Here is a 25,205-nt window from a genome sequence, read left to right as displayed (position 1 = left end):
CTGTTTTCCAGTGGCATCTGACCGCACCGAGCCCGAATACGAAGTGCCGTTCCCCGAATAATGGCTGACCGATCTGTTGCTAGTTGACCTGGTCGAGCCTGGTGTGTGTTCAGCGACCCCTGCCATGACGTGTCTTGAAAATAGCAACTCAGCTAATCTTGAAAATGGGAAAAAAGGGCGAAGAAAATGCCCGAGGCCATAGCAAGACCCTTTTAAAGAAGTTGCGAACTCCCATTAGACACATCCATTGCCATCGCTGCCTTCTCAGCTGTCAATTCTTCAAAGTCAAAACCAGCACACCCCGCAGTGATGGGTCAAGTTGATCGACGCCGGGATCTCACGAGATAGCTGTCATTTGGAGGTCTAGCTGCGGCTCGGATTGCAAATCTGAGGGGCCGCCGTGACCCATCACAAAGGCCGGTCGGGCCAGAATCCCGATTTAGGAGCGTGATCGTGGAATCGAGATGGGGCCTGATGTCATGTCGAATTGCTGCTTCCCGAACGATTGGAAAATTTTCTTGGTCAGGGGAGGTTTCTGCGAGGGCTCTGCATTAGTTTTGGTCTGTCTGCCGGCAGTTGCCTTTCGCAGACGCGGCTCCTGAACCAGGGTTGGACGAACCCAGGGTCTGAGCGAGGTTCGGAGCCTTAAAAGGTGCTATGATTTGCAATGGAAAGGTCAGACCTTGTCAAGGATCGCCAGACAGATAGGAGATTCGTACACTGTGCCTTCAGAGGCAATAGCCAGAGGTACTACTCCGTACAGACTCCGTGACTCCAATAGTCTCTAAGGTCAGCCTCTTTGATAAGTAGTATTCTTCCAGCTGATCTGTCCGATTGATCGATGACTGTCGACCAAGCCATCGTCAGGAAGAAGCGGGCGTCAACCTTGAATCCCCTCATTCTCGCATGATTCTAGATTCAGTTAGCTCACAAGTCATGTGTCAAGCTGGTCACGTGGTGTTCCTTTCAGGGAAGGAGCCAGCATCTCCCACTCGGATCCCTCAAACGACAACGACACCCTGGATCTGGCTCAATGGGAATACTATCACCTTATATATATATACGTACTCCTAGGTACTCCTAGGTACTCCATATACTCCGTATAGAAACTTCATTTGTTATAATTTTCCCACTGAGTAATATGGCACCAACTTCTCTATCAACCAATATCAACATAAATACTTGGTTGTTCCATGATCGACCCGAGACTAACCGGATTAGTGAAATTGTAGCGTGGAGAAACAGTACCTTGGAATACTTGGACTTGGAATGGGTCAGTATCGTATGACATGAATTAGTAAATATAGTTAATACTTTATAATTCATAGTACAGTGATTTTGATATTTTATAATTTATAGTAAAGGATTAATTGATGAGAAATCTATAATAAAGTCACTTAATATAATACCTCTATCAGCCAATTCTATTATCCATGGACCCTCTATTCCCATGGATGAATCAATTAATTGGATGATTCTATCCTAGTAAGAAACTCCACGCACCACGACCAAAGAATCATGTCATGACATCATCGCCCGTGTCTCGAGTACCTGCCTATTAAATCTCTCTTCCTCCCTTACCCCTCTCGACCCCTCTCTATCTCTCTCTCTCTATCTCTCTCTCTCTCTCTCTCTCTCTCTCTATCCTTATTCCGTCTGTATATTCTCTTTCGACTCTACCTCTGTATATTTCAGTCAACAATGCCTATCTCTATCCCCACCGCCTCGTCTCTCACCGACCTGTTCAGCCTAAAAGGCAAGGTCGTCGTGGTGACGGGCGCGTCTGGTCCTCGCGGCATGGGCATCGAAGCTGCCCGTGGATGCGCCGAGATGGGTGCCAACGTGGCCATCACGTACTCGTCGCGTCCGGCCGGAGGCGAGAAGAACGCCGCCGAGCTGGCCGCGACGTACGGCGTCAAGGCCAAGGCGTACAAATGCAACGTGTCGGACTGGGCGGACGTGCAGAAGCTGGTGCACGACGTGATTGCCGACTTTGGGCAGATCGACGGCTTCATCGCCAACGCCGGCCGAACGGCCGACAGTGGCATCCTCGAGGGATCCGTCGAGGCCTGGGAAGAAGTCATCCAGACCGATCTGAACGGAACGTTCCACTGTGCCAAAGCCGTGGGCGAGCATTTCCGCCAGCGCGGCAAGGGCAGCTTCGTCATCACCTCCAGCATGTCGGGTCACATCGCCAACTTCCCGCAGGAGCAGACTTCGTACAACGTCGCCAAGGCAGGGTGTATCCATATGGCACGCTCGCTGGCGAACGAGTGGCGCGATTTCGCCCGCGTCAACTCCATCTCCCCGGGCTACATCGATACGGGCCTGTCGGACTTTGTGGCCCAGGAGACGCAGGACTTGTGGAAGTCGATGATCCCGATGGGGCGCAATGGCGACGCCAAGGAACTCAAGGGGGCCTATGTCTATCTGATTAGCGATGCCAGTTCGTACATGACCGGAGCCGATCTTCTTATTGACGGAGGATATTGTGTGCGGTAGTCAGTCATAGTCATAGTACAAGAGTATCAATAGTCATCATAGTCATATCATGGTACAAGTATCTTTCAGTCAGTCAAAAGATCATTCAAATCCAAAACAACCTCCGACCCAGCAACAGCATTGTTCCACATCCCCTTGGTAAAGCGACAGAACCCCTTCCACGACATGCCCAGGATCTGCTTGACCTTCCTGCCCTTCCTGGCCAGCCTGAGCTTGAGCTTCTTCTTCCTCGAGAGAAGCACCACGGGCGCCGGCTCTTCATGTTCCTCGACAATAAGCGGTTCGCGACGAAACCGCCTCAACTCGCCAAAGCCCACCCCGGTCACCAGGGCCTTCCACTGCTCGGCGCCATACTTCTTCGCCCAAGCATGTTCTGCCTCGGTGCGGGTGAATTGCAGGCGGAACCATTTCGTGCCCGCGGGCCCGCCGTCGTGAGTCCATTCCCATAGAAACGCACCCTCGGCGATACTGTCGCGCACTGCCCCCGACGTCGTCAGCATGTGTTTCGCCGCCCCGTGGATCTTAGCAATACATCCGTTCCACGGCGCGGGGATCTGAAGAACCCCCTTCCGGTCCACGGGGGCAAAGTCGCGCACCGCCCGCACCGCGCTGACCTGGTATCTGTACCGGGACATGATGTCGACCGCAAACGCAGGGCCGTTGTTCGGCAGGGCGTGCACGCTGAACCGCACCGCGTGCGGAAACAAGACCGTCAGCAGGTTCGAAATCGCCTGGTGCCGCAGAATCATTTCCCACCCGATACTCGACGCCAGGCGCTGCCGGTGCGCAGGGTGCAGCTTGCGTAAGGGGTTGTCGGCGAGATCCTCCATGTGGAACCGCACGTAGTCTGTGTACATGGCTGCAAAGGCCTCGTCGGCCGTCTGGTCCTGCCTGATGGTCTGGTGTAGCTTCCATGCTGTCTCGTCCATCTTCTTGGTGCTTCTTCTGCTTGTTCCCCCGTCGAGCTGTCGTTGCCTCTGGAGCTTGCGCATCGCTGCCACGGCGGCTTCCTTGTTGCGTTTCACCTGCGCGGCGCCCTCCATCGCCTTGCGCATCGCGCTGTCGTCGATCCCTGCGGTGGCGATGACCAGCTTGCGCACGTTCACGGCGGCCTCGGTGGTCGTCGTCTCGGTGTAGCTTGGTAGGTCGATTGGCAGGTTGTTCGGAGCCGCGTTGCCGTTCTTATCCTCGAGCAGTTGGTGCAGAGAGATCAGCTCGATCCGTGGATCGGATGGAAAGTATTCTTCTTTCAGCACGTTCAGGTGGGCAAAGTACTGGTCTGCGAACTCGTCGTGCATGCCAACTAGACAGTTTAGAAAGAGACCTGCAAGAGTGAAGAACAAGACAGAATGAGAGAGAGCTTACGGCAGTCAGCAACGGCAATACCGTCCGACACAATGGTGATTCTCGCCCCCGGCGGATAATACTCCTCGACGTCCATGGTGAACCACCACAGGGTGCGCAAGGCGATCTCCTCGGCTTTGTCAGGCGCATACCCAGAGACGCGATTGAGATTGCTCGACTTGCACGGAAACGCAGGCAGGACGAACTCGACGCGCAGGCCGCGCGAGGTGAAGAAGAAGACCTGCCGCGCAAACGCGTCGAACCCGCCCTGTTCCCACCGATCAGGCGTGTTGCCCTTGGTGTCCATCTCCTTCATCGTGTACATCAGCGTACGCGCGAACAGATGCGTGATTCGCACCGCCAGCACGGCCGCCTCGTCGTCCTGCTCCGAGTACGGCACCGCCGTGGCTTCCAGTCTGGCGTGAGATACCAGAAACCTCCCCGCCCAGTCGCACAGGGCCTTTTCCTCTGCGCATCCCTCGATCCTGTCCATGAGAACCCCGCGCACCTGGTGCTCCGTGGCCAGTTTCACCTCGTACACGCGCATCCGCGTGCCTTGGAATCCCCTCGCGGGTCGTTCGGGCACAAGCAGGTCGGAGATCACGCTTGCCGAGTCGGCCGCTGCCTCGCGCAGTACATTGTTCAGGTAGATCTCGAAGACATGGATGCGCACCCCGCCCGTCTGGATGAAGTACTCGTTTCGTCGGTCGTGGAGGATCGCGTAGTCGAGGAACCCGCGCCATGAGGCCTTCACTTCCTCTGCCCGGTGGCCGGTCGCCCCGAGCAGCGTCCCTTGTGTCGGATCGCGTGTGTAGATTGCATGGATGTGGTGGTAGGCTGATGTCCCCTGGTTCAGAGGGGCCATTTGAGGAAGCATGATGTTCTATGATACCTGTGTAGTGTGTAGTGTGTAGTGGTGATGAAGATGAAGATGAAGAAGAGTCGATGATGAGAAGAATAAACAGAATGAACAGGTGAATGAACAAGATGAACAGGTGAATGTGTGATGCTAAGCGAGATGGAGAGAAGAAGTGAGAGAAGACAGAGTGAGAGATATTGGGAGACCTCCCAATTGGTCAAACAGCAGACGCAAACATATCAGGATTACTAGATTAACACTGTTTAGCATGTTTGATAGATGTGGATTCATGGTAGTCTAGAGTAGAGTGAATCAAACACCTACAGGCGGTTGTGGAGGTGTAGTTAGACATGAGACAGTTCAGTATCCAGTTGCAAAGTACTCTTGTATAACTGGAAGGCAAGGTATCTACATCCACATGGTTTTAGAGCTGACCACTCTGTGATGACAATCTACTGTTGTTATGGGATACGAAGCCCCGTATTATGCAGAAACATCCAGTGCTACTACCGCAAGATCATCTTGAGCGAAACGCTGACATCCCCAATCAATTTGACACTCTGCAGGACGCTGGGCGACACCCCATGGCCGGGGATATGCATCCATTGAGTGAGCAGCTGGGTCAGATGCGGTCCCATCTCGGCGACTTTGGGCGACATGCAGCCGCGGAGGGCAGTAAGACGTGATGCAGCAAGCGTGATCAGCATGACGGAGGCCATCCTACAGTGTAAAGTATAAGTGATGAGCTGCAAAGAGCAAAAGAAAGAAGACAGGGAGAGATACGATAAGGAGCAGATCCACGTGTCGATCATGATGGTATGTGGGAAGCTGCCCAGGTTCTGCGCATGTAGCCAGCAGGCGTCCAGACAGCTCTGGCAGCCCTCGTAGACAACGGCGGGGAAATGGTTCACGGCAGGCGCGCTGGCGGTGTTGGACAGCGCCCAGGTCAGGTACGGTCGGTAGATGACGCTCTTGCAGGTGAGGTAGCGTTGTCGGAGAAAGGCTCCCGGGATGGACCGCGCCGGGCTGAGGTCGACGGCGAACTGGAATGGGGGAGGGAGCAACTCCTTCCATTCCTCGAGTTGGTGGCCCAGCTCGGCCACCACGGAAGGGAATTGTTGATTATCGAAGCCCACGCCCGTGTCCCGCGCGTAGAGCAGGTTGTGCACGCGGTTCAGCAGGCGGCGCATCGAGATACACGCTAGGAAATACAGTGATGACTGTTCCTCGTCTGCCTGCGAGGCGTGTGTGTGGTACTCCCCGGGCAGGGGGACGGACGATTCGATATCTGCGATTCCTGTTTGCGGCAGGGCGGACAGCTCGGCCAGGTAGTCACTGTAGGACCTCATTAGAGAGGGGACGTCAATGAGAAAGTCGGAAAACTAAAAGAGTACCTCTCTAAGATATAGCACGACCAGAAGATCCGCCGTAAACACTCCTGCTGGTCCGGGAGGCCCTCCGAGTCAGGATACGAGAGCAGCAGACGGCATTTGGCCGCCGTGGAGCTGATGAACGACCACGCCTGGAGCGGACGTTGTTGAAAGGCAAAGAAGAGTCTAAGAGATGATTTAGGAGGTGAAACCGTATATAGGGATACAATACCAACGCAGTAAAGAACAGGCATTGCACGGCTTCCGCCGTACATTCAGCCTGCGCGAGGTAGATCTTGCGAAAGGCACAGTCAAAGTACAGCTCGCCCATGAGACGGCGCTGACGACGGCTCTCCAATTCGTCGGCGGCGGGTGCCTCGTGGCCGGCGTACGAGCAGACCAGCTCGCTAGCACAGCCCAGGGCCATCACGAGCAGGGCAAGGCAGGAGGTCATGGATTCGTCGAGCGAGCCTACCAGAACACGGGAGGCGAGATCCCGCGTCATGGCCGAGGACATGGTAGGGTACCAGAAGTTGACGGTCTGCTCGAAGCTGTGCACGAGTCGGTCTACCTCGTACTTGGTCGCGAAGGGGTGCATGGGCACCGCGGAGGAAGGGCGGCCAGGCGGCGCGCGGGTCGACTCGAGGTGGAAGACGGAGAAGCTGTGCGCCTGGCGCAAGGCCACAAAGTCGTCGAAATGCGGCCACGCCAGAATCGACTCCGTGGTCGAGGCATGGAAGGCCGACAGCGTCGCGTTCGAGATGTGACTGTCCGCGTTCTGGGCCGAGTCGATCGTACGGGGGGAGATGATCGCCCCAGGCGACGAGGCATTTGTATTCGAACGGATGACCGTGTGCTGTCAAAAGAAGTCAATTAGAAAAAGAACATTCCTCTATGGAGTCCAGTAATAGGGGGACCTACCAGCTGGGCCGACAGTTCACGCAGAAGCGTCTCCGACCGCAACGCAACGTCGAGAATGAGATCACTCTTGCTTTTTCTATCATTCAATCAGAAGAGTCCTTCAATCATCTCTTCCAGAACTCACGGAATCGCCTCAGTGCCATACGAGCAGTCCTCGCCCGTGTTGCAGCACGTCGTGCAGGGCTGTCGGCCATCGCATCTGACAAATCAGCATAGACCTGGTAAATCTTCCATCTATTCCATTTCTATCGAATTGATCTTCTAACCTTACTTTGCGGTGTCGACAGGCGTCACACTGTATGCATTAGCGACATTCACCCACAGGCCAACCACACGTACCGCATGCGAGGTTCTCTTTCGTTTCCGATAGTCGGGCGTCTCAGCCATGATCAACGCCGGAAACTGGAAAAAAAGAAACAGTCAATACCCTGCGTATCAAGCCGATCCAATTGCTCAGTGACTCCGGGGAAGCAGGATAGGATAGGAGTGCAGACTGCGGGGAAATCGGGGAAACCGGGGGAAAGAATCTGGGCAGATGTTTGGTGGGACGTGTCCCGAGCTAAGACTTTAGTTGTGAAAGCATTCTCTTTCTTTCTCGGCCTGCTCTGCGAAGAATATGTTGTGATGGAAGGGATCGAATTGAGGGTGAGGTTTTTTTTAATTCTGTTGGGAAGGTGGAAGAGAATCAGATGACCATCACGTGTTGAGAGAGACACCCAGACAGACAGAGAGACTCATTTACGATTGGATTTACAATTGGAATTACGATTGGAATAAAGATATCCAGATATTGGAACTGCGTATGGTAGTTTCTGCGATGGGTATTCATATATAGATGCTATAGCCTAGGTGATAAAAGACCGATTAAACCCCCTTGACACCGCCGTCGACGTCGAGCGTGTTGAGGATGGAGATCATGTTGCGAGGCTCGAGACTCTTCTTGACCGGGTTGGGGGCCTCGAAGACCTCGGCAAGTTCCTCGAGGGTGCGCTCTTTGGTCTCTGGGAAGAAGAAGTAGATGACGACGAGTTCGATGAGGTCCCAGAAGACAAAGACCAGATAGAAATAGTAGGAGATGTGGGCAAAGGCCGGGCCGGAGCTGTACTGGATGATGACGCTGCTGACGCTGGACATGAAGTTGCCGACGGCGGTGCCCTTGGCGCGGGTGGTGGTGGTGAGGGTCTCGGCGATGTACATGCTCTGCAGCGGGGTCCAGCCGAAGGAGAAGACGGCGCTGAAGATGTACATGAAGGCGATGGAGCAGTTGGCGGCGTTGGTGTTGTGGGGGTCGTCATGGGCCAGCTTGGAGGAGGCCATGATGATGGCGAAGGCGACGGAGCAGAACATGAGGGAGTAGATCATGAGCGGGCGGCGGCCGATCTTGTCGGTCAGGCGGGCGCCCGCGCAGGCGGCGAACAGGCAGATGACCGGGTTGATGGCGTTGAGCAGCAGTTTTGTGTGCTCGTTGGTGATGCCCGCCTCCTGCAGCATGTCGGTCATGTAGTAGGAGGTGACGGAGTTGCCGGACAGCTGGCCAAAGCAGGCCATGCCGATCACGCAGATGAGGCGGCGGCGGGCGGAGTGGGTGTTGATCAGCTCACGGTACTCCCACCACTTCTTGTCCGAGGCGTCGGTCACGATCTGGCGCTGCATCTCCTTGAGCTCGAGTTGAACCATGGGGTGCTCCGGGTCACCCTCGCCGTGGTAGGTGGCCAAGACGCGCACCGCCTCCTCGGTGCGGTCATTGGCCATGAGCCAGCGCGGCGACTCGGGCAGCCACCAGACGCCGACGGCGACGATGACGGAGGTGATGAGCTGACACCAGATGGGAACCCGGAAGGCGGCGGGGTTCCCGTTCATCTCAGCGCAGCCGTACGCGACCCAGCTGGCCAGGATGGAGCCGATATACCAGGTGCAGTTGTACAGGCCGGTCAGGGTGCCCCGCCAGGCGGGATGGGCCATCTCGCTGACGTAGCAGGGCGCACTGACACAACAGAAGCTGACGCCAAAGCCAAGAATAAACCGCCCGCCCATGAACATGGCGTGGTTAACGGCGGGCGCCTGGATGCAGGTGCCGATGATGATGAGCGCAGCACCGACGAACATGCCCATACGGCGGCCGAGATAGTCATTACAGGGCCCCGACAGCACCACAGCGGGGATAGAACCGATATTGTAGATGGCATAGGTCAACCCCGTGCCAGAGCCTGCCGTCTTCATGTGGAAGAAGTCCAGATAGCTCGTCATCGCGTTCAGACTCGACATGAGCGAGCCGTCGTAGCCATTGAGACAGCCGCACAGGTAGGCGATCGCCAGGCAGCCGTACAGCCGCAGCATGTTCCACGTCCAGGGCTTGTACTTGAAGGTAGTGGCATTCTCCGCGACCTGAACAGCATCGCCCACGTTCTGCTGTGCATCCTTCTCCGGGCCCGTCTCCTCCAACTGGGCTTGGGGTTTGAGAGTGGCCATGAAAGCGAAGACACACAGTACGATAGAAAAAAAAAAAAAATTCCAACACAGAGACGTATAGCTCAAGTTGATCCCTTCCATCAGGACCCTGGGCAGGCTGCCCTGCGGGTTATAACATGGTGGAGTCGGCGACAATCTGGGGAAGCCTCCCAGCCCTGGTCAGGATGAGGCCCAGGCGTTGCGGACCCGACAACCCCGATCAAATGGCATGGCTGGATCTATTTATTCCGCGGGGAGAAAACCTGTCAGGCCAGGATGGTCAGAAGCAGAGCCAAGAGCGCGTTCACGCCACACGGGGGGGTGTCTTACCGTGACGAAGATCCTTGTGAAGACGTTATTGTGAGACGTTGATTGTGTTGGATTCGAGGAAGGAAGGAAGGGAAGGTGGTTGGAAAGACACGTGATATTAATACGGTAACCGTATTACAGTACAGTAGTACCAGGAGGTAGTAGGAATACCGTATCTATACACAAACACAGATTGTACGCAGTAGAATTCAAGTTCCTCGGGATATTTAGTAGAGGTATTGGCCTGGTAATTGATTAGAACAAGTGAATCAGAAGCAGCACACCTCTATACTAATGGATATACCATAATCCCTACCAAATACGTCCTCTACAGTTCAATGCGTCCTTATTTACCGAACATCATGTGACACCCGTGATCCTCCCGACTCCCGCGACAACCTCGTCTTTCCCCTCTTTCTCGTCTGCCTCTTCCTTCTCCCCCTCATCTCTCCTCTCTCTCTCTCTCCTGCCATTGGAGCTTCATCGCTCTGAGGGTGTCCATCCTGCCTGTCTGCAGAGATGGTCACTCCATCCTGCTTCCCCGCCCCGGCAGCTCGTGGGTCCTCCATTGGCGATGCCCAGTGACGAGGGAGTTTCTCCCCCTGGTGGTTATTCCACGAATACCACCCTATTTAGGCGTTCCCCCTCCGGCAAATGTCCAAGATCGAATTGCTTGTGCTAAGTACCTGTCGGTCGGTCTCTTGCTGCCTGAATTTCGGGTTTAGTGAGCGATAGACGACTCCTCTGCTGTTTGTTTTCTCTCTCTTCCCCCCCCCCCCCCCCCCCCCCGCCCCCATTCCACTGCCATCACAACCGCCGTCATGGCCCTTCTCTCGGTCCCGGATTACCAGAACCAACACGTCTTGCAGCGGAATAGACTCAAAGCCCGTGCCTACTTTCTGCCAGAGACGATCTTGTCGTTGAATGGTCGCTGGGAGTTCAATTACGCGCCGACCCCGGTGAGTGCGCCAGCACCGACCGGGAATGAGCCGTTACCCCGCCGGGATTTGGACCAAAAGGGCTCGTCTTGCTCTCCTTCCTGGGCTCCCATCACCGTTCCGGGCCATTGGCAGCTCCAGGGTTATGGCCATCCGCATTACACCAATGTCATCTATCCATTCCCGGTCTGCCCCCCCTGGGTGCCATCTGAGAACCCCACGGGGTCGTACCGGCGCTTGTTCCGGGTCCCGGCAGCCTGGGATACTGACACCCAGTTGCGGCTGCGTTTCGATGGCGTGGACAGCGCCTATCATGTCTGGGTGAATGGCATCGAGGTCGGCTATTCCCAGGGCAGCCGTAACGCCGCCGAGTTTGACGTGTCGGCCGTTGTCCGCCGCGATGCCGACAACGAGGTGTTTGTTCGAGTATACCAGTGGTCTGATGGTTCCTATATCGAGGACCAAGATCAGTGGTGGTTGTCTGGTAAGCTTCTCTCAGAGCATTCATATCTCATATTCATTCGTCTCTGACCAGTTTCTTAGGCATCTACCGCGATGTGACTCTTGTCGCTTTTCCAGTACAGGCTCGTATCGAGGACTTCTTTGTGCGGACCGAGCTGGATTCCACCTATACCGACGCGGCTGTGCGTTTGTCATTGGACTTGACCACTACCGCGCCCGCGACTGTTGAGGTGACGCTGGTGGACCCATTCCACGACAATAAGACCCTGCACTCAGAGAGGTTTTCCGTCACCGTCGCGAAGCAGGGGAATGCTGAGGTCACCCTCCCGGTCTCTAACCCTAGAAAATGGACGGCTGAGACTCCGAATCTGTACAATCTCACCATATCCCTCTCCGTCGACAATCGGGTTCTGCAGACCATCAAGCACCGCTTTGGCTTCCGGCAGGTGGAAATCAAAAAGGGCAACATCACCGTCAACGGCGTGCCCCTCTTCTTCCGCGGTGTCAACCGCCATGACCACCATCCGTTGTTTGGACGTGCCGTTCCGCTATCCTTCCTCCGTGAAGATCTTCTCATCATGAAGCGGCACAACATTAACGCTTTGCGTTGCTCGCACTACCCCTCGCATCCGCGCCTCTATGAGCTATGTGATGAATTGGGGCTCTGGGTGATGGATGAGGCCGATCTTGAATGCCATGGTTTCTACGATGCCATCGCTCGTCCCTTGGACATCCCGGAGTCCATGGACTACGAGGAGCGCAAGAAGCTGACCTTCAACAAGGCCGCCCAGTTCACGACCAACAACCCGGAGTGGAAGGACGCTTATCTGGACCGCATGGTGCAGATGGTCCAGCGCGATAAAAACCACACCTGCATCATCATCTGGTCGCTGGGTAACGAGTCCTTCTACGGCCAGAACCATGCCGCCATGTACAACTATGTCAAGGAGTTTGACCCCAGTCGTCCGGTCCACTATGAAGGTGACGTGGATGCCGTCACGGCTGATATGTATTCCTACATGTACCCCTCGGTCAACCGCTTGGTTGGTCTTGCTACCGCTGAAGGTGATGACTTTACCAAACCTATTGTCCTGTGTGAATTTGGACACGCGATGGGCAATGCTCCAGGTGGTTTGGAAGAGTACATGGAGGCCTTCCGCACTCACCGGCGCCTGCAAGGAGGCTGGATCTGGGAGTGGGCTAACCATGGGTTGTGGGATGAGGCCAAGGGATGGTATGGCTACGGCGGTGACTTCAACGACCATCCCAACGACGGCAATTTCGTCCTCGATGGCCTGCTCTATAGTGACCACACCCCGACTCCAGGTCTGATTGAGCTCAAAAAGGCGTATGCGCCGCTCCGTGCATGGGTGGGCGAGGACAACGCCATTGTCGTAGAGAATCACTACAATTTCACTAGCTTGGAAGGTCTTCGCGCCATCTACAAGGTTGAGGCCATTGGTGATGAGTAAGTTTAACACCATACCCATCAACGCATACCCTCATACTAATTCCCCCTGCTAGGACCAAGATAATCACCAGTGGAACTCTCGAGATCCCGCAGATTCTTGCCGGTCAGCGCGGCACCATGAAGCTGCCAGCAGTTTCAGGAATTCCCACCGAGGGTGAGACCTGGCTCACGGTCAGCTTCCAAGACACATCCGCTACTGCCTGGGCGGACAGCAACCATGAAATTGCCTGGTTCCAGCACCGGTTGAGCACGTCCCTTGTGTCCAAGGCCCCTGCACTGCAGTACAACCTGAACGTGGCATCCACCGCCACCACCCACACCATCACAGGTCCAGGGTTTACTTTCACCTTTTCACGGGAGACGGGCAGTCTGTATGCCTGGGAATCACAGGGTCGGTCTCTGCTCGACGCGGGGTCCTTGAACACCCCAGCTGCCCTTGGTATTGGCTTCTGGCGCCCACCTACGGATAACGACGTGCCCTGGGACTTGGGCCAGTGGCGGCGCTACGGCCTGGATGTGATGACATCCCAGCTGCGCAAGATAACTCTGTCACAGCCCCGTGCAGGCAGCGTGCAAATCACAACGGAGACATACCTGTCTCCACCCATTCTAGCGTGGGGTTTCATCGCGACAACGACGTACACCATCTCCGGGGACGGTTCTCTTGCTGTCGCGGTCCATGTGAAGCCTCAGGGTTCGATGCCAGCTTCAATGCCGCGAATGGGGCTTGATCTCCGTCTAGTTGATGAGCTTGATCACGCCGCTTGGTTCGGCCTAGGCCCTGGCGAGGCGTACGCCGACAAAAAGCGCGCGCAGAAGGTGGGGATCTACGAGGCCACCACCGCTGAGCTGCACACCCCGTATGAAGTTCCGCAGGAGGGCGGCAACCGGATGGAGACCCGTTGGCTGCGGCTGCGCGATACCCGCGGCGGGGGATTGAAGATCACGCGCGAGGCGACGGATAATAAGGAGGAGGAGGAGGAGGAGGAGGAGGAGGACGGCGAGGAGGTGTTCCAGTGGGTTGCGACGCGGTACAGCGCCGAGGCTGTGGAAAAGGCCAAACATGCCAACGAGCTGGTGGCCGACTCGGTCGTGAGGGTGCGTCTGGACATCGAGAGCTCTGGAGTAGGCACGGGGGCCTGCGGTCCAACCACCCTGGAACAATACCGTGTCAAGTGCGAGGAGCGGCGATTCCGGTTCCGCCTGGAGCCATTTTGGTAGTCCATAGGCACATACATAGTTTGGGTCTATCGTCCATCACCATGAATTGAACGTTGGAATTTTGGCTAGCTACCCCGCAATCGAAAGACTTCCTTCCGGGGATTCCCTGCAAGCATTCGTCATGCCCGGGGAAGCCGGATGGATGAATTATCCTGATTGTCCCACAGTACCCCTGGCGATTGTGTACCCCTCATCTCCGTGAAGAAAAGCTGGGCAATATTGCGGGGATCCTTACTGCATCACATGGAATAGTCTTTTTTGTTTACAGTCGGTCAACTGTCGCCTATTTAAATGTGTGCATCGGACGGTGGGATGAAAGTAGAGAGTCCCAGACATTGAGAATATCCTCAAGCGTCAAGATGCGAGCCTCCGCGGTACTTCTTTTCTCTGTCATTTGGCATGTTCTCCCTACATCTGCCAGTCTGAACACGCCGCTAAGCGTGTCTGGCCGATGGATTGTCGATTCCACGGGTGCCAACGTCACGTACGCCGGGACGAACTGGTCCGGGGACTTGCGGGCCATGATCCCCGAGGGCTTACAATACGCGTCTATCTCGTCGACGGTGTCGAAGATCAAGAGTCTGGGGATGAACGCGATCCGGCTGACGTTTGCCACGGAGATGGTCGACGATATCCTCGACAACGGCGGGGACGTGACGGTGAAGGAGTCGCTGGATATCGCTTTGGGCAGCGTCAACGGATCGAAGGTGTGGGATGACATCCAGGCTATGAACCCGCAGATCACGGAGAGCACGACCCGACTGCAGGTGTTTGACATGCTGGCGGCCGAGTGTGCCGCCCAGGACATCTACATCCATCTAGACAACCACGTCTCCAAGGCCGAGTGGTGCTGCTCGGAAACCGACGGCAATGCATGGTGGGGGGACACGTATTTTGACGTCCCGAAATGGAAGCGGGGCCTGGAATACATGGTGGAACATGTACCGTCTTCTTTTCATTCCTTGTTTTCTCTTAGTCTGTTAATTTCTTGGCTACCGTTATCTATCTAAACGTTCTAATCGTGTTGGGCAGGCAAAAACATGGCCAAACTACGCGAGCATCGGGCTCCGCAACGAGCCTCGGCAGCCCGAAGTCGCCAACGCCGAGTATCCCTATACCTGGCAGACATGGTATGAGCAGATGACGGACGCCGCACGGCTGGTCCACGCCGCGAACGCAGACACGCTCATCTTCCTGGCCGGACTGGACTACGACACGACGCTGGCGCCGATCCCGACGGGCGCGGCGCTGGACAGCGCCGGGACGGTCTTCAACCTGAGCAGTTTCGCGTTTGCAGACAAGCTGGTGCTGGAGATACACAACTACGACACCTCTGCGACGAGCTGCGCGACGCTGGCGAGCGAGCTGTGGAGCGACGGCTTCGACGCCCTCGACACGACGGACTCGTCGGCCATCGCCAACGTGATGCCCGTCGTGCTCACCGAGTTTGGTTTCCTGCAGGACAGCACCACGTGGGAAGGCGTCTACGCCACGTGTCTGCGCGACTGGATCCCGCAGATACACGCTGGCTGGACCGTCTGGACCCTCGCAGGCAGCTATTACATCCGCGAGGGGATCGAAGACTACGATGAGACGTGGGGTGAGTAAGAAGCTACTCCTACTCACTAGTGTACTCTGTATCTCTACGGAGTACGCACTATCGTTCGATTCACGCTAATAAAGTATTATATATTAACTGCAGGCATGCTGAACCACAATTGGTCCGATTGGAGATCACCAGACGCGATCGTGGAGGGCCTCGCTATCATGATCGATTCATCCAGTACTATTTAGCACTATCACTAACTACTACGGAGTACATACGGAGTAACTATACTTTTAACTACATAACTAGTCAACTTAGTAGTTGTAGACAGTGGGCCACTAACGGGTTAACTATGGCAGACTAGTCCAGGCTAGGAAGTTGCTCCTGACGGTATTAAACGTTGATTTCGATACGTCCATCAGATTAGAGTGAAGGCTGAGACAAGCCAATTTTGGGGATACTCTGAAAATAAGATCAATAAGAGGATTAAGATAATATATTCGTTCCCAGTATTAATGTATGTACAGAAAGATGTAATGTACAGTCTCGGATCTATGTACCGTGATGCATATGCTCATCGCTCGTAAACAAAAATCAAGACCAGACAGGAAAAAAAGAGACAAGCTAAATCGAGGACAAAGAATTAGACATAGATGGTGTATGAGAGTCACCGCACGGACTCGAAATCGTGTTGTTGCAGGATACCCGTATATCGAGGGACGATGAAGAATTTCGGTACCGAGTCCTACAATTCGCACGGATTAGCATGGCAAACAATGGTGGAAAAGAAATGGAATGAAGAACAACTCACACTAGCCATGAGGTGAAAAATATACGTCTGGACTGCTTTGAACAGGGCGAGCACCTCGTCCAGACACTGTTCGTCTGGGCTCTGTTCGCGCATCGCCAGGGTGATTTTGATGGCTAGATTGCGGCGGAGACTGTGCTCGATGTTCAGCTCGCAGGGCGAGCCGGAGGCGAGGAAAGTGTTGTACATTCCTGACTTATTAGCGATAAATGAAAAGTGAAGGGAAGGAAAAAAGACATACCGTATGCTGTGGCAAAGGTTCTGCGAATCATGGATGGGTCGGCCAACTGCTTGGTGGCTTTGAGAGCGGCGTAGTCGTCCATGAACTCGGACAGCTCGAGGTAGAAGGACAGGTTCTCCTCACAAAAGGAGGCGATGAGAAACTCGCGGAACAGCAGGCGGAGCGAGGGGTCGTTGAGGATGTAGCGCAGGCGGGCCTTGTTGGAATCGGCGCCCTCGCGCGGGGTGTCAAAGGAGCCACTGTTGGGCGGGGTGACCTCGCCCGTGGGCGAGAGGTACTTCCAGCCGCAGACGGCCTGGCCCTCCGGGGTGATGGCGTAGAGGGCGGTGTCGGTCGGGATGAAGGGGGCGTCACCGTTGCCGCGCGAGGGGCGGTAGTCCGGATCGTCTCGGGCGAGGACGACGAGGCGGTGGAGCACGAAGAGGGCGCCGATGGCATACGGCTCACGCTCGTCGATGGTGGTGCAGCAGTCCATCAGCCAGTCGGCGGCGGTGCGGCCGGAAAACACATAGGTAAAGGTCTTGCCGTTGATACGCTGGTCCTTGGCCAGCCGCACACCCAGCACTCCGTTGGGATACCCTGGCTGGCGGGGGATCTTGCGCGCCGCAGCCAAGGAGGAGGAGGAGGAGGCTAAGGACAGGCCGGGGATGATGTTGGGCCCATCCTGGCCGGCGAAGCGACGAAAGATGACCTCGACGGTGGCCGAGTCGGTCAGCAGTCGATCCGTAGCCAGGTTCCGCTCAAGAATGAGCAATCGCATGCTATTCCGGGGGGACTCGATGATGTCCAGGACATGACGGGCGGTGATACCGTTCCGGGCGCAGAAGCGCTGAAGGACCGCAATTCCCTTGGTGGTCATCTGGTACAGGCCGCCCTTGGCCACAAAGGTAGCCCCCCCGTTACTATTTCGCCCGCCTACCGGGTCGATGAAACGGGCCTGGACAAAGTGCTGGCAGATGGAGAGGGCGACATCCCGCGACATGGAGAAGGTGGTGGCGGTGGTTGTGATGACGATCCGCGAGGGATCATTCGGGTCTGGGATGCGTGACGACTGGAGAAACTTGAGCGAGCTCAGGTTGCTGAGGGCCTGCTCGCTGGTGAAGGAGTACTCGTACTTGGCGAAAAAGGAGCGGTTGGTCTCCAGCTTGAGACTGACCATGAGGGTCGAGAAGAGATCCTTGAAGTCCTACTCAGTCAGCATCGCCCTTCGTCTCAATCTCCCAGTTTCTCCACGCTTCACTCACTCTAGTAAACGGCCGGTCGGTGTCTGTAACTCGCAGCAGGTGAGACGTTGCCTGGGATGACGATGACTGCATCCTCGTCGACGAGGAGGAGTGCACGGAACTCGACGAGGACATGGACGAGGGCGTAGACGGCATAGATGGACGCTAAGATGAGAGGGATACAAGGGAGGAATTGAGGTTGAATTGAGGAGGAATTGAGGAGGAATTGAGGTGAAGTGAGGAGGCGAGGAGGAGGAGAGAAAGACGTGCCACAACCACGTGCCTTTTCCTTCTGGAACGTCCGCCAAAAACTCGCCCAAACTTCCTTTTCTTCCTCCTCCTCCTCCTCCTCCTCATCGACCAAAATTCAGCTCGTTCCAAGGGTCTTCCAAGCCAATACCACCGGTCCCACCGTGGCAAATCGACCAGAGCCCCCAGATCGGCCCATCTCGATCCTGGTCGATTTGCTGGGATCCATTCGACTATCCATGGCCCCTGGTGGAGTCGAATTCCACGTGGGCGCAGGAGAATCTGCACACAATCCGTTGGGCGAGGCGAAAGAAAGCGAGGCTATTCGTGTTGCTGCTCGGAATTTCCCCGTCAGGTTCGTCTCTTTTTGTTTTTTCCCTGGCTTTGTGGTCTCTTGCTTTCGGGTTTGTCCGTTTGTCCGTTTTTTTTTACCCTTCCCTTTGTCTTCCAATAGCCCCCTTTCCCCCCCCCCTTACGTATGTAGCATTGCTCAGAACCAGGACTGACGTGACTGCTCATAATCCACCCTAGCTGCGGATGAATGGAACAATAACCTGGATCACCTGAAACACCGATTCCTGCCAAGTACCGGGGCTGCTCAGGTGTAGCTTCGGTACGGAGTAGCTCGTCGGATCCGACCATACAGAGGAAGGGGGAAACCTGGAAGTGAGACAATGCCGTAGGATCGCTCTTCCAGTCCGTCTCGGCTGGGGAAGAGGCTAGCTGACACCGGGCGATCACAGGGGAATATTCCCAAGCGGAGACCTATCGCGAAGATCCGGCCGAAGTACGGCGTACGGCATTACAAGACGGGGACAGGGATACGGCGGACTCCGCCTCTTCGAGTTCTGAATAAGGAATATGCACATCCATCCATCCCTGGCAGGCTAGTGATTTGACAGGAGCACTATGACACGAGACGAGTCAGATAGACGCCCGTCAACATTCTGATTCGGGCGAGCCTGCAGGGACTGGGCGTCGGTCGGCCACGTCACGGCTGCCGCGACTGCCTCATCCGACAACAGTAATAAATAAATAAATAACCCAAAAGCGTCCGATACGAAGAAGGGGGAGGGAAGGGAAGAAGAAGAAAAAAAAAAAAAAAAGGAGATGAGTCGGAATTTCCAGCGACGTCGCACGCGCAGCACTGCGAAGTGGACCGATGCTGGCCGATGCCATTTTCTGTCTGCCTGAGGCAGTAGACGAGACCAGCCCCAGAGTCTCTGCGGCATCTGGTGATTATCGTACGAAGAAACAGTCGCGAGACCGTCTCCGTCGTCGTGTTGACCACTTTGGGGCGGTCGCGCCGCTGCGCAGGATGTCGCGCAAGTGGCTCGCCCATCTGCCTCTCGAGACGCCGACCCTCCATCCTTCGTATAAGACCGTGTTGCAGCTTGCCGACGCCCGTGGCTGGAACATGGCAGGTCACGTTGGCGGCGCTGGTTATTAATATTACGCCCCGACATATCGCGTGGATGCAAATGCAAGGCGTCTCTCCCCGCATCCCAGCAGACGCAACTTCCGGCTCACGCAAGCGAACGACCTCTTTGTTTTGCCTGTCGTGCAGCGCGAGGCGGCTGTCTCCTTCGCAACCCGCCTCAGTGTCGGGGTCCGCGTCCGCACACCCTTCGTCCTATGCGATAGATCGAATCGCAGCGGCCAGCGGTCAGGGGCGCCGCGCAATCTCCCTGCCTAACGGCTACCGAGCAGTTTCGCGGCCAGTCTGCCCACCACTGCTGCCACCGTCTTCACATGGTTTGCCGGTGTAGACGCCGTCACGTCCTCCGGGACCATCGTGGGGGCGCAGGTGAGCGGTTCTTGTTGTTTACTTACTTCCTTGCAGTGGCCACCGGCCTCTACTTCAGTGTCTTTCCTGACCCTCCGCCGTCTGCCACCCTTGCCTCCGTCCGTGGCCCGTTCATGCCAGGAACCTGATTACCAATAGTTGACACGGATCATGTCACTGACTACATGAATAGCATCATAATGGGGTAATGCTCCCCCACGCTATTGTCCCATCATTTGTCAGCAATGGTGGGGTAATGATGCTGCAGTTATAGTATTAAGAAAGAAGGACTGCATTTTCGTCGTCGAATCTGACTACTACCAAACATCGATTCACCATGACCGACAACAAGGCCCTCATCTACAAATCCGTCCCCCACGGGTATCCCGTGCCGGGCAAGGACCTGACGATCGAGGAGCGGCCGTTTGACGCCGCCGCGCCGCCGCCGCCCAAGGGCATCACCGTGCAACTGATGTATTCGAGCTTCGACCCGTACCTGCGCCAGAAGATGCGCGACCCGCGCGTCGCCTCGTACAGCGACGCGTTCGAGCTGGACGCGCCCGTCGTCAGCGGCAGCATCGCGCGCGTGCTCAAGTCGGACAACGCCCGCTTCCAGCCCGGCGACATCGTCATGGAGCGGCTCCCCCTGCAGCGCTTCCTGGCCCTACGCGAGGACCAACTGCAGAAAGTAAAGCTCCTCGACGACCCGTTCGGCGTCGGGGACGTGCGGCTCTTCCTCGGCGCCCTGGGCATGCCCGGCCTCACGGCATACTCGTCCCTGTACGACATCGGCAAGCCGAAACGGGGGGAGACGATCTTCGTGTCGGCGGCGAGCGGCGCCGTGGGCCAGTTCGTCGGCCAGCTGGCTAAACTCGAGGGTCTGCGTGTGATTGGCAGTGTCGGCTCGGACGAGAAACTAGAGTATATCTTGAATGAGCTAGGGTTTGACGCAGGATTCAACTACAAGAAGGAGACTCCCGCGGCGGCGCTGGCCCGGCTCGCTCCCCAGGGGCTAGACATCTACTTTGAGAACGTGGGCGGGGCACACCTCGAAGCCGCCCTCGACCGGATGAACCAGTTCGGCCGACTGATCTTCTCGGGCATGGTCTCGCAGTATAACATCACCGAACCGTCGTATCCGATCCGTAACTTGGGCCAGGTGGTGGGGAAACGGCTTACCATCCGGGGGTTTATCGTCGGGGACGACAACATGGGGCCTCTGTATGCAAAGGAACACCAGGAGCGCGTTGCCCCCATGATCAAGGACGGCCGGTTCAAGGTCCTCATGCACGAGACGGATGGTATCGAGAATGCGGCGGAGGGGTTGGTGGGGATATTCTACGGCAAGAACATGGGCAAGGCCGTTCTCAAGTGGTAGTACCATGGTTCATTGAGTATTTCCAATGTTTCTCTATAGCTATAGGTATGGCTATGTAGAAGAATTAAGTACAAGAAATGGTCGAAGGGACGTTCTCGCAGGCATCGCTGGTCTTGCCACCGGTGATGTCGACATCGGAAACGGTCCAGTCGGAGCAGCTGCCATCGCCGCAGAGGATATAGATCTCGACGGCGTCGTCGTCGACCGAGCCTGTGATCTCGGTCAGGGTGACGCCGGAGATGGTGACGCCGTTGGAGGGGGTGCCCGTAGGGTCACCGTTCTCGTAGTCCTGCTCGATGACGAGGCCGTAGTCTGAGATGCCACTGAGTTTGATGTTGGAGTAGGTGATGTCCTCGACGGTGCCGGTGGCGTCGTAGACGGTCTTGATCCGCACGCCGTTCTCCGAGTCGGTGACGGTGGAGTCGATGAAGGTGACGTTCTTGACGGTGTTGTCGCTGCGGCCGCCGACGGAGCCGATCGACAGGCCGTGGCCGCCGGAGCAGGTCCCGCCGGAGAAGTAGATGTTCTCGCCCGAGTTGATGGCCACGCAGTCGTCCTGGTTGTAGACCGTGGCGCCCGTGATGGTGATGTAGGTCGACTCGCCGATGTCGAAGCCGTCGGTGTTGTGGCCGAGATCGTCGGTGTCGCCGTCCGAGTCGTCGATGGTCACGTCCTCGATGAGCAGGTTGTCGCTCTCGATCGAGAAGCACTGCACGGGCGTGTTCTTGATGTACAGACCGGAGATGACCGAGTCGTCCAGCGAGTGCGCGTAGAAAAACTTGGGCTTCGTCTTGCCCCCGTTGCTGCCCTCGCCGTCCCACCACGCCGCCCCGTTGCCGTCCAGCACCGCGTCCGACTCCTGGTTCACCGTGATCTTCGTGCCGGAGATCTCCAGCAGCGGGCCGTCCCACTCCTCGTACTCCCAGGTCGTCGTGCCCTTGAACGTCACCGTCGTGCCCTCGGTCAGGTCCGTCAGGTCGAGGGTCTCGCCTGCGGGCACCGTGATGCTGTCGATCACGATCGTCGAGCACGAGCTCTTGCTCTCAGACACCTGCGCCGCTTCGGTGAACGTGCAGCTGCTCTTCTTGACCAGCTCCGACACGCGCGACGGAGCAGGTGCCGCAGCCGCCAGCGCGGCGCCCAGGGTGAGCCCGATCAGCGTGGATTGCACGGAAGGCATATCTGGTCAACAGATATCAAGTTAACGGTAGAAAAGGTTGGAAAGAGTGGATTGGATGAAAAGAGAGTGACAGTTCCGATCAACAGAACAAAATTTGATGGCGATGATTGGGAAATGGCGATGGTCAAGCTCACTCTCCTCGGGTCTTTATAGCTGATACCGCTGATAGCCAGGGGTTGACCCAGGGCTTAATCTGTGACAGCCCACGGCATGTTAATTTACTCGACATTGAGGTTAAAATTTGATAGACGTATTTCTCCCTTCTGCAGGACACTGTGGATTTGCGACGGTTCGACCGAGTGGAGTTGCAGATGATCGAAAAGGCATCATTCCGAGCAATGTGAAACGACGGCGGGTATCAACATCACAACTGCAGAACATGCTCTCAGGCAACCCAGAAGACTGGCACTTGTGCTGGAAACCAGAGATGGCACCTGAATAAAGAAACTGTCCATGAATCCATCATCAGTACGCCGAGGCTTGTTCGTGGTGACAACAGGAGCCACCGAGCAGTCAAGCATCCGCCAAGTTTCGTCCAAACGCCTTGGTATACGGAGTAGCTGGTAGTTAATTTGGTAGAGTTGCAGATCACTCTAATCAGGGTTGGTCGTCTCCACTCGGTATGCGATGCGTGCCAGAATAGGGAGTCAGCAGTGACTTGTTATGTCTTCAGACCCTAGGACGATCGCATCCTTAGCGAGGTGTCAGCTATTGAGCTATCGCCCATATAGTAATGATAGCCCGTGAAGATTCATCTATAGTGTTGACTGTGGGGAGAAAGAAACCCCTGGAAGTCCCCTTTCTTGTAAGCGATGCGTGCTTGACAGAAGCACAGGAGGTCCTCGCCTTTCCATCTTCAACTCTAGACTAGAGTTCTCAGCAGATGAACCAGCACTTCCACGATCTATTCCGTTCGTCTGAAAAGAGGCATTAGGTGGCATGCGTGTACTCCGTAGTACGATATAGACATGCAACACGGCCTACTTACAAGGACAGGGCGCTTCACATGTGACTGGAACCAATGATTAATAATAACTTCTCCTCCTCGGGTTATCCTCGGATTGCCCAGGAGATTCCGGCGAAGAGAAAGCCGGTGGGTCGAGAAGTGGGAGGAGTCCATCCGGCCGGAGTAGTTACCAGGCAACACATCCGGCATCCACAGCAAGATCGGTGGCTTCCGATCTCTCGCTTGCTCTCTCGCTTAGCGAAGGAGTTGGCATTTCCAGCCAGTTGCCACCAAGGGGTGGTGGGTTTGAAGCTCGAGCCAGTGGTAATGAAGGGAGCATTATTCCGTGCAGAAACTCAATCGCTGCGACCGCTGTTTGAGCTGCCCCGGATATCAGATCTCATCCGATAAATGGAGTATTCTTCCGGTGTTCCTTGAGTATTCTTTTGGTATTCTCTCGCTATCCCCCCTTTGCTCTTCGGTATCCTTTCTTCCTCCGGAGGGGCTTCTAGCCTGTAGGCGTCTTACTCCACAGCGGCCAGAGCAAGCAGTTTCCGCCGAGACGCGTCGCCCTGTTTTCTTGTAAGCCTGGCTTGGCTGTCGAAAATGTCGACCATAGTTACCTTCCGGGTTCTTTTTCAACGCGCAATCGATGGGTCTGAAGGGGAGCCAGGATGCAGGATTCCGACCGGCGGCCACGGTCGAGATCATGGCTCTCCGATCTCGATCGATCAGTATTGTGGATAACAGGAAGGATGAAGATTTCTACCTACAGTACTAGTCATATCTGTCAACGGCGATGGAGCTCCGTAGCAGATCCATCGAGTCGGCTGGCGTTGCTGGCGTTGGTCTAGTTTCTCGAGCGTTTCGCCAGCGTGTCGACAGGATCATCGTGGTGAACACCAGTTGAAGGGAATGCAACACAAGATGTAAGATGGAATTCGATGAACTGGGTTGAGAGTGAGGAGATGAGGGTTGACAGGAAGAGGTGTTTGTTGTTGGGAAGCTCCAGCGAGTTGCTGTGAATCGACTCTAAGCCTGCCTAAGCCTATTCAGGCGTCAGCATCAGGAATGAGTATATATATCTACCTATATATATCTACCTATATATATCTACCTAATACATATATAGCTAATATATATAGTGCCTGTTGATACTAGGTAGTTTTCTAGGAAAAATAGAGATATAAGAAATTGATGTTAGATAAAGCAAAGGATGTGTTCTGAGATGGATTGAGCAGAATAGCATTGTTATTTCATTAGTAGTTGTTTACTCTTCATATAAATAATGAATCTACCTGAAAAAATATATAAATCAAGAAAATAGAATCATAAAGATATATGAGTACAATATATATAAACGGATAGATAAATAAGTACAAGATAGTACATGGCTATATATATATATATATAATATCACTCTGGAACCAATTGCCTGCTGTCTCTCTGGTCATTTTATTGAACTATTCTACTACAGGGAGGAGCCTATAGTATACTACTCCATACCACCTGGTAGTTACTAGTATCTGTCAGTCTATAGCATAATCTGCCTAACTAGAGTATAACAATAGACTCGCATAATCAGCCCCAAAAGGACTAGACCAGATCTTGCTGACTTTTCCATATGGAGTAAACAATAGAGTATGTAGTAGTGGCTGATTTTAGTATTCAGTATGGATTGAACAACTTGTTAGTAACTGAGGTATATCTCTATAGCTATATACTTGTACTGTACCTTGGTATCTACTAGGTAGTATTGCCTATACTTACCTACCACTACCGCATAATTCGCCTGGCTTACCACATCCGGCTAATGCTGTGCACAAACCCCAATCGGGGCTCGCCCTCTCATCTGCCCGTGCACCGGAAACTCAAAGACCAGAGTCCCCAGGCTCCGATTGGCCGGTGGATCGGGGGTCGGAGCAAGACTCACCGACGCTAGGCCCTCTGGGGCCAAGCGGATCGTCGGAGCGTCTGCCTCAGGCCGTCCTCCCATTCCCCAT

At 55.3% G+C, this 25,205-nt stretch overlaps 10 protein-coding genes across 10 annotated transcripts; 5 read left to right on the top strand and 5 right to left on the bottom strand.

The window, feature by feature from the left end:
- Positions 1–1,701: 1,701 nt before the first annotated feature.
- ASPZODRAFT_167059 (hypothetical protein) lies at positions 1,702–2,502 on the top strand (the record flags this gene model as incomplete). The annotated part of the gene is made up of 1 exon (XM_022726809.1): positions 1,702–2,502. One exon carries the CDS (start codon positions 1,702–1,704, stop codon positions 2,500–2,502), a length of 801 nt encoding a protein of 266 aa, XP_022580542.1.
- A 65-nt stretch (positions 2,503–2,567) lies between these two features.
- ASPZODRAFT_16627 (hypothetical protein) lies at positions 2,568–4,723 on the bottom strand (the record flags this gene model as incomplete). The annotated part of the gene is made up of 2 exons (XM_022726748.1): positions 2,568–3,805; positions 3,868–4,723. 2 exons carry the CDS (start codon positions 4,721–4,723, stop codon positions 2,568–2,570), a joined length of 2,094 nt encoding a protein of 697 aa, XP_022580541.1.
- Positions 4,724–4,970: 247 nt separating this feature from the next.
- ASPZODRAFT_132999 (hypothetical protein) lies at positions 4,971–7,538 on the bottom strand. The gene is made up of 8 exons (XM_022723162.1): positions 7,336–7,538; positions 7,263–7,291; positions 7,121–7,195; positions 6,997–7,072; positions 6,312–6,931; positions 6,100–6,261; positions 5,489–6,040; positions 4,971–5,425 (listed from the first exon to the last, which is right to left on the bottom strand). The coding sequence occupies exons 1-8, from the start codon at positions 7,381–7,383 to the stop codon at positions 5,212–5,214; spliced, it is 1,776 nt and encodes a 591-aa protein (XP_022580540.1). The 5' UTR covers positions 7,384–7,538; the 3' UTR covers positions 4,971–5,211.
- Positions 7,539–7,793: 255 nt separating this feature from the next.
- Positions 7,794–9,811, bottom strand: ASPZODRAFT_132997 (hypothetical protein). Its single transcript, XM_022723161.1, has 2 exons — positions 9,775–9,811; positions 7,794–9,707 (listed from the first exon to the last, which is right to left on the bottom strand). Exon 2 carries the CDS (start codon positions 9,463–9,465, stop codon positions 7,861–7,863), a length of 1,605 nt encoding a protein of 534 aa, XP_022580539.1. The 5' UTR covers positions 9,466–9,707; positions 9,775–9,811; the 3' UTR covers positions 7,794–7,860.
- Positions 9,812–10,574: 763 nt separating this feature from the next.
- On the top strand, positions 10,575–13,845 carry ASPZODRAFT_67276 (hypothetical protein; the record flags this gene model as incomplete). The annotated part of the gene is made up of 3 exons (XM_022729442.1): positions 10,575–11,175; positions 11,235–12,621; positions 12,678–13,845. 3 exons carry the CDS (start codon positions 10,575–10,577, stop codon positions 13,843–13,845), a joined length of 3,156 nt encoding a protein of 1,051 aa, XP_022580538.1.
- A 359-nt stretch (positions 13,846–14,204) lies between these two features.
- On the top strand, positions 14,205–15,639 carry ASPZODRAFT_67086 (hypothetical protein; the record flags this gene model as incomplete). Its single annotated transcript, XM_022729426.1, has 3 exons — positions 14,205–14,786; positions 14,878–15,445; positions 15,497–15,639. 3 exons carry the CDS (start codon positions 14,205–14,207, stop codon positions 15,637–15,639), a joined length of 1,293 nt encoding a protein of 430 aa, XP_022580537.1.
- A 233-nt stretch (positions 15,640–15,872) lies between these two features.
- ASPZODRAFT_132995 (hypothetical protein) lies at positions 15,873–18,254 on the bottom strand. Its single transcript, XM_022723160.1, has 4 exons — positions 17,685–18,254; positions 16,441–17,626; positions 16,203–16,390; positions 15,873–16,136 (listed from the first exon to the last, which is right to left on the bottom strand). Exons 1-4 carry the CDS (start codon positions 17,754–17,756, stop codon positions 16,059–16,061), a joined length of 1,524 nt encoding a protein of 507 aa, XP_022580536.1. The 5' UTR covers positions 17,757–18,254; the 3' UTR covers positions 15,873–16,058.
- On the top strand, positions 18,152–19,847 carry ASPZODRAFT_16621 (hypothetical protein; the record flags this gene model as incomplete). Its single annotated transcript, XM_022726746.1, has 5 exons — positions 18,152–18,267; positions 19,041–19,354; positions 19,448–19,577; positions 19,623–19,726; positions 19,756–19,847. 5 exons carry the CDS (start codon positions 18,152–18,154, stop codon positions 19,845–19,847), a joined length of 756 nt encoding a protein of 251 aa, XP_022580535.1.
- Positions 19,650–21,108, top strand: ASPZODRAFT_2037064 (hypothetical protein). The gene is made up of 3 exons (XM_022727584.1): positions 19,650–19,817; positions 19,892–19,992; positions 20,035–21,108. Exon 3 carries the CDS (start codon positions 20,036–20,038, stop codon positions 21,074–21,076), a length of 1,041 nt encoding a protein of 346 aa, XP_022580534.1. The 5' UTR covers positions 19,650–19,817; positions 19,892–19,992; position 20,035; the 3' UTR covers positions 21,077–21,108.
- Positions 21,109–21,140: 32 nt separating this feature from the next.
- Positions 21,141–22,256, bottom strand: ASPZODRAFT_16619 (hypothetical protein; the record flags this gene model as incomplete). Its single annotated transcript, XM_022726744.1, has 1 exon — positions 21,141–22,256. The coding sequence occupies one exon, from the start codon at positions 22,254–22,256 to the stop codon at positions 21,141–21,143; it is 1,116 nt and encodes a 371-aa protein (XP_022580533.1).
- Between the last annotated feature and the right edge of the window lie 2,949 nt (positions 22,257–25,205).

This window comes from Penicilliopsis zonata, assembly GCF_001890105.1.
Source record: "Penicilliopsis zonata CBS 506.65 unplaced genomic scaffold ASPZOscaffold_8, whole genome shotgun sequence".
In the NCBI taxonomy this organism is placed as follows: domain Eukaryota; kingdom Fungi; phylum Ascomycota; class Eurotiomycetes; order Eurotiales; family Aspergillaceae; genus Penicilliopsis; species Penicilliopsis zonata.
The sequence above is the reverse complement of the archived record's forward strand: the minus strand, read 5'-3'. Positions and strand labels throughout refer to the sequence as shown.